This window comes from Nicotiana attenuata, unplaced genomic scaffold (genome assembly GCF_001879085.1).
Source record: "Nicotiana attenuata strain UT unplaced genomic scaffold, NIATTr2, whole genome shotgun sequence".
Classification (NCBI taxonomy): Eukaryota; Viridiplantae; Streptophyta; class Magnoliopsida; order Solanales; family Solanaceae; genus Nicotiana; species Nicotiana attenuata.
This window is the reverse complement of record NW_017671484.1, coordinates 147,122-159,411: the sequence shown is the minus strand read 5'-3', so window position 1 is coordinate 159,411 and position 12,290 is coordinate 147,122. Positions and strand designations below refer to the sequence as shown.

The 12,290-nt window shown below is 36.2% G+C and overlaps 1 protein-coding gene across 1 annotated transcript; it reads left to right on the top strand.

Moving 5' to 3' along the window:
- Window positions 1–6,638: 6,638 nt before the first annotated feature.
- Window positions 6,639–10,565, top strand: LOC109208571 (L-ascorbate peroxidase 1, cytosolic). Its single transcript, XM_019371702.1, has 10 exons — window positions 6,639–6,898; window positions 7,234–7,362; window positions 8,520–8,694; window positions 8,798–8,863; window positions 9,360–9,408; window positions 9,541–9,626; window positions 9,710–9,789; window positions 9,906–10,008; window positions 10,115–10,173; window positions 10,269–10,565. Exons 2-10 carry the CDS (start codon window positions 7,244–7,246, stop codon window positions 10,282–10,284), a joined length of 753 nt encoding a protein of 250 aa, XP_019227247.1. The 5' UTR covers window positions 6,639–6,898; window positions 7,234–7,243; the 3' UTR covers window positions 10,285–10,565.
- The last annotated feature ends 1,725 nt before the right edge of the window (window positions 10,566–12,290 follow it).

Genomic DNA, 12,290 nt, shown 5'->3' with positions numbered 1-12,290 from the left:
ACCATTTTTTCCCTAGTTTGTCGTTTGGACGACTCCTTTTGTGAACTTGCTTTACGGTGCTTACGGCGGTTCAAGAGAGTCCAACCCTCGTCATCAAGTTGATCTACTTGGTCTTCATCTCCGTTTGTGAATCCTTTATCTACTAGCACCAAATTGCTTGACGTCGGATGAGATGGTAATTCATTCACATCGACGGGTTCAAAGTCCCCAAACTTGATCATTTTGGGCAGAGTGACATTCGGTATGTCTCTTCCTTCATGTCCCTCAACAACATTGCAGGTAATGTATGGATCGTGTGAGCCAAAAGTAATACAAACTTGGTTTGTATTTGCTTTCTCATCTTCAAGAGTGATCTTTCCTTCGCGGTCTAGCTCCATAACTTTATCCTTGAAGACAAAGCACTTCTCAATGGGGTGACCGACCAAACGATGGTACTTGAAATAACTTGGTTCATTAGCTTTCCCTGCTTCATTTGGTCGCTTCATCTCTGGAAACTCCAAAAGTTTTAGCGCAAGGAGTTCATCAAAGATTGCGGGAACATCAGAATCAAGGAATGTGTACTCTTTCTCTTGCATTTCCTTCAGAGTCAGTTTTCGGTTTGCCTTGCCCTCCAAAGAAGTCGTCTTCACACTCTGCTTCTTGCTTACCTTAGTAGTAAACTTCATAGGCGAAGCATTGACATTCATGGATTCTTTGCTATCAGCCTTGGGCAAAATTTTACCCACTTTCTTGACTTCTTGCTTGTCTCTGCCTATGCGAGGTTCCTGGACAAGTGGCCCTTCATTCCCAACTGCAGCCATGCTTAACTCCATATCATGAGCCCGAGTGGCCAGTTCTTCGAAAGTCTTAGGCTTTATGCCTTTCAAGATGTAGCGAAGACCCCAATGCATACCTTGAATGCACATCTCGATTCCGGAGGCTTCACTAAGCCTATCTTTACAGTTGAGACTTACATGTCTCCATCGATTAATGAAGTCAATAACTGGCTCTCCCTGTTGTTGGCGTGTGTTTGTAAGTTCTACCATACTTACGGTACGTCTTGTGCTATATAAGCGATTGAGAAAGTCTTGCTCCAATTGCTCCCGGCTATCAATGGAACCAGACTCAAGGTTTGTGTACCAATCAAAAGCATTCCCTTTAAGGGAACAAACAAACTATTTGACGAGGTAATCACCATATGTTCCAGCATTGTTGCACGTTTCGACGAAGTGCGCCACATGTTGCTTCGGATTTCCTTTTCCATCAAACTGCTGGAATTTTGGGGGTTGATAACCAGCATGCATCTTCAAGCTATCAATCCTTGCGGTGTATGGTTTTGCATATGTGAGAGAGGATTTGGCGGCCATCTCGTACATATCCTTGAGAGTCCCCATGATGAACTCCTTCAGTTGATCAATTGGGATCTTCCCTTCGGAAGAGACTAGGATTTCCTTAGCAGACGCCACTTGTATTGCGGGAAAATCAATTCTCTCTTGTGCTTCTGGACGCTTTCCAGGTGCATGACTGGAATCTCCTTCCATTAGGCTGTCCACTCTATCTGTCAACTTGTCAATTCGAGCTTCTTGACCCTGCATACATTTGGTTAAGCCTTCGATCGCTTTTGTCAAGTTTACGAGTTGGTCCTCTACGGACAAAGCATTGGTCATCATTGCATGCATCACCATAGTAGACGATGGAGCATAACATGAATTCTCGCGAACATGATATTTGGACATGTTATGCGGAGTAGATCCAGTGCTCAAGGTATCATCATCGATTTGCGTAGGGGACTTCTTGGGTGTAGACAAGCTAAGTTGGGCAAGAACCTTCTCGATCCTTTCGGCGATGTTATTTCCTTCTGTGGTCGTGCTTGCAGAAGATCTCACGCCTTTTGAAGATGATTAACCGAAGACAACAGAAGATTCAGACTGCGCTTGAGATGTTCGTTGTCCCAACAATTTGTCTTGGTTCCTTGTAATTGGTCCCACACTTCCCTTAGTGACATCTAGGATGTTTTTCACAGCAGCAGAAAATTTGGATTCGGTGGCTTTTGCGGAAGCGAACTTTGAGTTGACCTTCTTAGGAACCATCTTAGTGTTCTTGTATTTTGATTGTTGGAGAGAAGAGATGAGAGGCAAAGATAGTCCCACCGGGCGTGCCAAAATTTGTAACAGCTAAAATTTTGTTCCTGAAAATAATAATCAAGACAAGAAATATAGCGACAAAGAAAAGTATTGGTATTTCAATAATTTACGCGGGTTACAATCTTTGAACAATCTTAAGTTTAAAAGATGTAATCCTCTTATTCTTCTCCTCACGACCGTCAATTCGAGAGCTTCGCTTGTTCTTGAATTGATGGACCACTTGTTGTTGGGATTTGACCACGAATGCGGAGCTAGGCTTTGATCACAAACGTGGGGGATGGAAAACTTGCGGCTCACCCCTTGGAGACAACGACTTCTTGCTATGTGGAAGACTTGTGAATCACCACTGTGGAGGGGAGCTTCAATATGTATCTTTTTCTTGTCCCTTTGGCCTTATGGAGACCCCCTATTTATAGTTGTAGGGGAGGGAACTTGTGATAAACACATATCTTTTTCCCTCCAGTTTGATCGGCCAACTTGAGTCATCAAACATATCACTAAGTCTATGTGATAAGCTTGCACATAATTGGTTGAACCATGTCATTTGAATATTTGGCGACATTTGATTGGTCCTTACATTTGACTTGGCATGCTACATCACTTATGCGCGTGGCATGATTTTAGTGGTCCTTGATTTGACTTGGCGCGCCATGTCGTTTGACACGTGGCATGGATTTTGGGCTTATCATTTGAAGTCCGACGAGATGAACTAGCCCAATTAACTCGGGCTCTTAATTAAATCCATATACGCATATTGGATTTAAATAATAAATTCAATTATTCTAGCCCGTAATCATTGTTTGGGCTGACACGTCTTTAAATTTATCATGTGGTCCAAATAATTTAATGGACTTAAACTCAAATAAAATTCAATCGTCTACAGTCGATCAATATTTTACGGGTATTTTATCGTTCGACATTTAGCGTAAATTATTCCTGCTTTTATAATAATATAGATAGATAGATAGATAGATAGATAGATAGATAGATAGATATAGATAGATCGATATATAGATATATAGACTAACTAGGTTTACGTGGTTGCGAAATAATCTTAGTATAGATGATCTTCCAACACCACTTCTGAGCAACCAGTACCCTACTGGTTCAGTGAAACGGGTTTATGTTTTGTATATCTACTAGTTTTCGAAAACGTGCGTTGCATGTTTATTCCATGTTAATTGTATAAAACTTTATAAAATAATATTAATATTAATAAACTATATTACGGCTTTATAGAATTTATTTTACTATATTGAAAATAACACGATTGATCTCAACAAACATAAACAGAAAAAATGATATGGTTACGTTAAAAAGGAAATAAGTAACAAATAAGCACTATTCCTAATGAAAGTTTGCTATGACTGTATTGTATATCCAAATAATTTTCATAAACAAAGATACTCATTTTATGACAATAATAATGAAAAATACATATAAAAACTATAGAATTGGCATAACAATCATAAAAACTAATAGGAAAAGGAAAAAAATTATCTGATTTGACTTGTAAATGAGTTGTTGTTGCAAATGGTGAGAAGATTTGCCTAATAACAAAAGTATCTTTTATGAAACAAAAAGGATTTTTCCATTTGACAATGGTTTGATAGGGGAAGAATTCTTTTACTTGATTTAGTTGTCCACTTTATAAAGTTAAAAACGAATGAATTTGTAACAATTATTGAAAGCTGAATAAACAAATATTGAATAGGCAGGCCGTCAAGACCCAAACTACCATGTTGTGATGGCGCCTATCGAAGTACTAGGCAAGCCGACTCATTACGAAAAATAACACGATATTTCATCTTAAAGATAAATTCAAGCTATTTAATAGTAAAACTCCATAAAGAAATTCTAAATAACGAAAGTGCGGAAAGAAAAGCCCGACATCAGGGTGTCACTAGTCATGAGCATCTACTACAATTTGTCCGAAAATACTGAAACTAACACAGTCTGGAAAGTAACTACAAACAACTATAGAAAGATAGGAGGGAGAAGAGCAGGGCTGCGATCGCCAACAACTACCTTGCTGACTCCGAGAAGATCTACAGCTGGAATAGTCAACAGCCGCTACCGGGTCCTGATACGCCTACATCTGCACACAAGGTGCAGGGAGTAATGTGAGTACGCCAACTCAGTAAGTAACAATAGTAGATAAAGGCTGAACAGTAGTGACGAGCAATAAAGCATTTAAAGTTCATATCGTGAAAGCTCAGTAAAATACAACAGGCTTTTAAAATGAGGTTTTGAATCAAATCATCTCGTTTAAACCCAGTTCTAGTAAAAAATTATTTAAAGATATTTTGCAACAGTTTTCAACAAAAATCTCAATGCAAAGGTGAGAAAAAATGATGAAATCATAAACCGCCCCTCGGGCAAAACATCACTCATATACAGCCCCTCGGACAAACTTCACAGTCACTCGTATACAGCCCCTCGGGCATACCTCACCATCACTCATACCTCCCAGTCACTCAGCACTCATCACTCGGCACTCGGCACTCGCACTCAATAGGTACCTGCACTCACTGAGGTGTGTAGACTCCAGAGGGGCTCCTTCAACCCAAGCGCTATAACAAGCCAACCATGTCTAACTTAATTCTTGATAAAACGTGTCTAAAGTTACAATCTTTACAATACTCGCAACAATCTGACTCAAATTCCAATAAATTTCCTTCACACAATAACTTAGTAATAATTTAAATAAAGTAAATAGGAGAACTTTGAAAAATAAAAACGACAACGGCACATTCTTTTCATATTTTGTAGTGGGAAACAAAGGGCAGCATCAATGAGACGGCCGTGTTCTCGTCTTGTGTTTGTTAACATTGGCTTTGATTTCAATATTAACAAAAGGTTGCAACACTATGGTCTCATCACCCACAGCATGGGTCACCCATGACCCATGACAATTGACAACTAGTGGCGGCTAGCACGCAAGTCAAGACAAATCGAAAATACAAAAGCACAGAAAAATCACTAAAGAAAGTGATAATAATTGAAATCTTTTTGGTCTTGACCTCAAACTTTAGGATTAATTTTTTTAAGGAGAGATGGAGATTGCTTTATTCTCCTAGTGAATTAGTTCATATCCAAATTCAAATTAGTCCAACTAATATAATTTTATCAGATGATTAAAAAGAAGCACAAAAGAAAAAAGAACAAAAGAACTACTGGACAGTGACACAAGAAGCAAACCGACCAATAGCTAGTTGTCCTAGTTTTTTTTGGTCAAAATTATTTTTCTTTCCATAATTAAAGTGTTTAGCCAAGTTTTCAGAAGGAAAAAATATATTTTCGAGTAGAAGCAAAAAAATTAGCTTCTTCCCATAGCACTTATTTGATTTTTTTTGTTGAGAAAAATATACTTAGAGATATTTTTAAAAGCTTGAACACACATCAATTGCTGCTCAAAAGTGTTTTTAAATGAATTAGCCAAATATAAATTGATTCTCACAAAAAATACTTTTCTAAATAACCTGATTTTAGAAGTTTGACGAAACATGCTACTCCCTCCGTCTCAGATTATCCGTGATTTCTGAAAATAGTTGTTTCAAATTATTATCATTTTAGAAGTTTAAGATAAAATTAATTATTTTTTTTCCAATTTTACCCATAATAGTAATTGTTCTTGAATATGGAGATAGCACATAAATAGAATAAATATTCAATAAAGAAAGAGTATATCTTAAGACATAAATAAAGGTAAAGTCAAAACCTCCTTCTAATTAATGTCTTTTTAGGGAAAGTGTAAAAGAGAAATATGATAATTTGAGATTGAGGAAGTACAAGTGACGTGAGTTTCTCTCTTCAAGGAATCTTCTATGGCACCGTGCATTCACATTTGGTTTTAGGGATATTACATTGGCAAATGACCGGTCTGTCCTCGTATGTAGAATTTTTACATTTAGAAGTGTAAAGCTTGTAAGTATTTTTTGTGATGATTAGAATAATGCATACATGAACCATGATCAAGTTTGATTTCTCGAGAGTAGATTAAACACAAAATATTATCTAATTGAGATATTTATTTTAATATAATTTAATTTATTATTTTGATATAATGACCAACTTTAAGCTTTAAATCGTCACTTGTCCGCAATAGTTATATATACTTCTTCATTATAATACTTAACTATATCAAGTTCTAGTATGTTTTATAATACTTTGCGAAACAAATATAAGGATGAGATTTCACGATATACATTATCATCCTTATATTTGTAAATTAAGAGGATCAAGCTAAATAGGTGTTTGCTTTAAAAGAACATGCTAAATACGTATTTCTCTTCTATTTTAATTGGCCTAACGAAATAAAATAAGGTAAAATGTTAAATCCCACAAAGAGATTAAGTGATGCGACAAAAGGACATTTAAGTAATTTAAAATACACAATTATTTCCTAGATCATCATTCGAAATAAATAATTGTCCTTAAAGGTCAGCACGATGGGATCGCTATTCCATTTGTTTAACACTATTAATAAATTAAATTCATCAGATTGTGGTTTGATTTTTCAAATTCCCACCTACCTTATATAAAAAGTTATCAGCATATTCGAAAATAAACTATAGACCAATCTCAGCTGTCAATTAATCTCTCCGTATCAGCCTCACGATCATACTCATCCAACCGCTTATATTCAACCTCTAGAACTTTCTCATCCTTATATCTTTACCTTCTCTTTCGTGCTTGTGCTCTGCTCGTGCCACACTCTCTTTAGGGTTTAAAGCTTCGTCTCTTTGCTCCTCGATAGTTGATATCCTCTACAGGTCTTTAGCTTTTCCTTATGCAATGCAGCTTTATTTTTATTTTTTTTTCAATTTTTCATGTTCGATTTACTTTGAAAGCTCCGATTTAACCTAAATGTTGAGATAAATAGGATAAATATTATTTGATCAGAGGTTTAATCATTGCACCTTTGTTTTTTTTTTGTTGCGTTATGTATTTTGATGTTTGTGGTTCGTTTGCTGGAGATTTTGGAACACTGATTTATTTCTGCATATACATGGATTTAAGATATGGTTGTTTTAGATCTACGTACAGTTCTGATATATCTGCTGTAGTTTTTGGATCTCATTGTGCTTGTGGATGGATATCTGTGTAGAACTATTACCATGACGAAGTGCTATCCCACAGTGAGTGAGGAGTACGTTAAGGCTGTTGATAAAGCCAAAAGAAAGCTCAGAGGACTCATCGCTGAGAAGAATTGTGCTCCTCTTATGCTCCGTTTAGCGTATGTTCTCCTTAGTTCTGTCCGTTTATGCTTGGGGATTTTTGACTGTTCAAGTTTTTGTACATTGTCATCTTTTTCATTTCTGCATCTTAGATATCGATATGAAATCAATTACACTCTGTTCCCGAAATTAGAATAATATGATGCACGAGTCTCCATGTGTCTTATTTTTTAAATTTTATAATTATTGAAATAAAGTGCATATTTAGAAACTATTTAAAAATACTACTCCATTCATCCCAATTTATAAAATACTCTACTAGTACCTTTTTATATTTAGAAACAATTTAACGTTAAATTTTCCGTTTTACCTAATGTGATGATTCATAGCCTAACAAATATCTATGTTTTGTTTTAGGCTATAAGTTTCAAAAGTTTCTTTCTTAAACTGGATGTTTGGTGTGATCTATTTTGAACTAATTCGGTTGGCTTCGGTTCGATCTATTTTGAACTATTTCAGTTCGATTTACGAAAATTTGGGTCATATATTTAAATAAATATATGACCATCAAACATAATAAATTTTGTCCAATTCGATCTAATTCTCTAGCTCTATTGAATGGTGTGATTATATGCATAAAATTAAAATAAAATTTTAAATTAGCAAATACACCCCTTATATGTCTATTGATGCCATGGAAACAATAAAATTATAGGGATAAAAAGAAAAAATACTAAAATCACATTCAAATAAAATATTGAAGATCTGTCCAAAGAAAAGAAGCGAATATATTATTGAATAAATAATAAAATGATTGCACTAAGAGACAAAATCAAAAGATGAAGAAATACAAAAATTTAAGCAAAGGAGCAGAAAAGTAAATCAAGAGAAGGGAAACAGGGATTCGTTCCTGTATCTAATATCTGGAAAGTTGGCTTTTAACCATGGCACCTAGAGCCAACATATTACTCTGGGTTCCATCCTTTTACTATATAGCGCATTTTTCGTAAAATATCAATATATATACACACACATAAAATTTTACCCGAGTGTCCAGGTGGCGTGCCACCCCCAGCCTTCTACATAGATCTGCCCCGCTTTACACACAAGCGCACGCACACACACAAAAAGAAAAATTGAATCAATATGTTTTTCTTTCTGATCAGAAAAGTGAATATTAGTTTCATGGTGTTGAAAATATTTTATATCATCACAGATGGCACTCTGCTGGTACCTATGATGTATGCTCCAAAACTGGAGGTCCATTTGGTACCATGAGGTTCAAGGCTGAGCTAAGCCATGGCGCCAATAATGGTGTTGACATTGCCATCAGGCTATTGGAGCCCATCAAGGAGCAGTTCCCTACTCTCTCTTATGCTGATTTCTATCAGGTATGTCGTTCGTGATGATCTATATTTTGAAAGTTATGGGTACTTGATTTCTAGTTGCTAAGGTGAAATGGAAAATTAATGTAATAGTTTCTTTTGGTTGTAGTTGGCTGGAGTGGTTGCTGTTGAAGTTACTGGAGGACCTGATGTGCCCTTCCACCCTGGTAGAGAGGTAACTATCATTTAATCAATAAGACTAAGATTAATTATTTTTATTTTCAAGGCATCAGTAGCAGAAAAATGTGGAAGACTTGATCCTATATCCCCTCAATAGGATTTGTAAGCGTTTACTAAATAATAGTCTATCAAAGAATTGCTACCTTATGCTCAGTTTGAAGATTTCTGCTCATACTTCTGCTTTAACAATGGAAAATTAGTTCTTTAAATTTATTTCTACTGGATGATTCCTTTTTTGTTTTGCATGGTTTTGAAATTGTAAATCATAAACATATCAAATAGATGGAAACTGTTTGTCTTTCAATTCTATTCCAGTCCTTGTTTGGATAGGATTATGGAAATGCATCTCTGAGTGGAGACTGTTTCCTCTTTTAGTAATTTGTGCTTGTACAAAATGTGGTGTCACTTCTTCCTAAACTTTCTTGTGGGAATGATACAATTGGTAATTTGGTTACCTCACTAGATATCTTTGCTTACCTTTTCTTTATCAGGACAAGACAGAGCCACCTCTTGAAGGTCGCCTGCCTGATGCCACCAAGGGTAAGTTGTTCATTACAGATTGTCTTATGAGAGTACCATTCAGAGGACTAAAATGATTGCCACCTATAGGGTGAAGAACATTCTTGTCAGCCATCTTCCATTATATACTAATTGTTAGTCAACTTAATGCAGGTTCTGACCATCTGAGGGATGTGTTTGTTAAGCAAATGGGTCTTTCTGACAAAGACATTGTCGCACTCTCTGGTGGCCATACCTTGGTTTGTAGCTTTTTGTGTTTTGGATTGTAGCTTAGGTATACAAGCTTCTATTGTACTAATATTCTTATCACAATTTGCTCCAGGGGAGGTGCCACAAGGAACGTTCAGGTTTTGAGGGACCATGGACTGCTAATCCACTTATCTTCGACAACTCCTACTTCAAGTACAGCTTTTTTTAAATTCAAAATACATTTCTCAGATGTTCGCAATGTGTGGAAGACTGTTTAACTGGCGACGTTATTAGTTCATCCGCTTTAAAGGTCATGTTCTCTGTTACAGGGAACTTTTGAGTGGGGAAAAGGAGGGGCTTTTACAGTTGCCATCAGACAAGGCTCTCCTCAGTGATCCTGTCTTCCGCCCGTTGGTTGAGAAATATGCAGCGGTTCGTATTGATCTATAGTTTGAACTTCTTATGTTTTAGAGGCCACACAACTTATTTGTTTGGCTAGTGTTGCATGACTCCTCAAGTAATTATCTTGTAATTTCAGGATGAAGATGCTTTCTTTGCTGACTATGCCGAGGCTCACATGAAACTCTCTGAATTGGGGTAAGCATATAGACTAATCGAAACCTGATTTACGTTATCTCCTAGCATATTGTTTTCCTTGCTGTGGCTCAACTATCAATTTAATTTGATGCCAGATTTGCTGAGGCTTAAGCTGGAGAGCTGGGAGTGGCGCCATGTTTTTCTATTAAAGTTTCACTTCTAGTGGGCAGCTTATTCGAACTGTTAGATTGTCTTCTTTTGCTGCGTATCTTAAGGTTTCAAATTGTCAACGCATTAGATGTATGATGTGACTCATTCAGAAAATAATCCAAAGATGGTTTTGTACCTTTTGCCATATCCGATGTTCTACGAGGATATTTCAAACATATCCCTAGTTGTTGATTGTATCATTTGAATGTGATGGTATTGTGCAAAATCTTGCTTGTATGGTGTATCCGCTGTTGAGATTCTACATAATTAGTTTTGTACAGCTGAAAGAAAAAGTAATTCATTTATACGCCCTTACCCTGCTGCATGCGATGAACTTCCGAATCTTAGTGCGAGATCTGGCTGTAAACAAATTGTTTTCTCCTGTCAATTAAAAACTGGTAACCTGATGAAAACAAGTTGTTTACAGCCTGATCTCGACTAAGATTTAATATGTTTAAAGTCGAAAGGCAAGTGGCGTCACTGTTATTAATATGTTGGCCGTTCGATAATTCTGCAGCTCGTGCTGAATCTTTGTTTTTTTAGTGACTGAGCTGTTTAGGCCTACACGATCCAGTTCATGTTTGTGGGACTGGGAACTATGGCCTCCTACCTTTTTTCCTATGGATTCTTTAAGGCAGTAATAATGGGATGTTGCTAATATTCCTCTTAAAGGTCGTTTGGTGGAGTGTATTAGAGAAAATAATGCATGTATTAGCTTTGTGTATTAGTAAAACCTTGTTTGGTACATTTTTTCAACTTATTTATAACTAATACAAGCATTAGTTATACACCATAGTATTAGCAACACCAAGGTTATTAATGCATGCATTAGCATGGTTAAAGGCAAAATTATCCTTAAAGTCCCTTAAAGCTAAAGAATATGGAGGGCATTTTCGTAAATAAATAATTTCTTAAAAGTTTTGCAATGGATATTAATTTTAATACACCGCACCAAATAATGGATAAGAAATAATCTCTGCATAACTAATGCTTGCATTACTAACTCATGCATTACTAATCCCTACATTAATAATACACCTTATTCAGCACTATTCTTATACACCCTACCAAACGACCCCTTAAACTTTACGAGATCTAATAAGTGATAAGTCTTGGTTAACATGAATGTTGCTGTCCTTTTTACATTTTTGGTTCAACAAATCCAGGTTTCAGTTTGGCTCTAGACAAAGACGTGACAACTTGGGCTTTGGCATTAATGCTATAGAAAACGGTTCAAAGATTCGTGAAGCCTTTTATCGCTTTAAATGCAAAAAGTGTTGCCTCCGGTTGCCGTACTGGATCTATTTGGTTGTGGCATATCTTATTTGGACCAGTCTTCTCAAATCTTTTGTTGTATAGGCCGGTCCCTTGTGACTTGTAACGTGATTATGTGAGAACTCTTTTTTAATTTTATTTAGTATATGATAATATGAGTTGAACTTCAATGAAGTAGTGACTGATTCCAACTTATTAGGTTGTTTGAGATTGAAGCATAGTTGTTGTGGTAAGACCAAGAAGAGAAGGTAAAAGAGGATGTCAATGAAATTAAACGCTTTATCTAAGTGATGTAGGGTAAAGATAATGTGTGTAGCTAGCTCATATATGTATTCCAGCTCATATTCTTGCAGCTTGCTTTTGTATCTTAGTATTCTGTTTTCTGCTTCTCATACTAAATAGGAAGTATACTTTTTGTTCACGGCATCATGTTGTATTATGTAGAGTGGATCTCTATGTAGCTTCTAGCTTCCAGGGGCTTCAAGAATCTCTATCCGTTTTATCCTTGACAATGGGCTATTATGACTTAAAACTGCAAAATGTTAACTTACAATTATTTTACCTCTCTACAACATTGATTTAATGTCGAACTGTTCCTCCCATCTTAAGTTTGAGAAATCAGTATACTCACCTTTAACTCAAATTCTAAAACTTTGACTGGTGGTTAATTGATCAGTTGAGGGTAAAATTAT

Excerpts from the sequence above, each read along its gene's own strand:
- LOC109208571 (XM_019371702.1), top strand. The coding sequence starts at position 7,244 with ATGACGAAGTGCTATCCCACAGTGAGTGAGGAGTACGTTAAGGCTGTT. Across the intron at positions 7,363-8,519 it reads CCTCTTATGCTCCGTTTAGC|ATGGCACTCTGCTGGTACCT; the intron begins GTATGTTCTCCT and ends ATATCATCACAG. Across the intron at positions 8,695-8,797 it reads CTTATGCTGATTTCTATCAG|TTGGCTGGAGTGGTTGCTGT; the intron begins GTATGTCGTTCG and ends TTTTGGTTGTAG.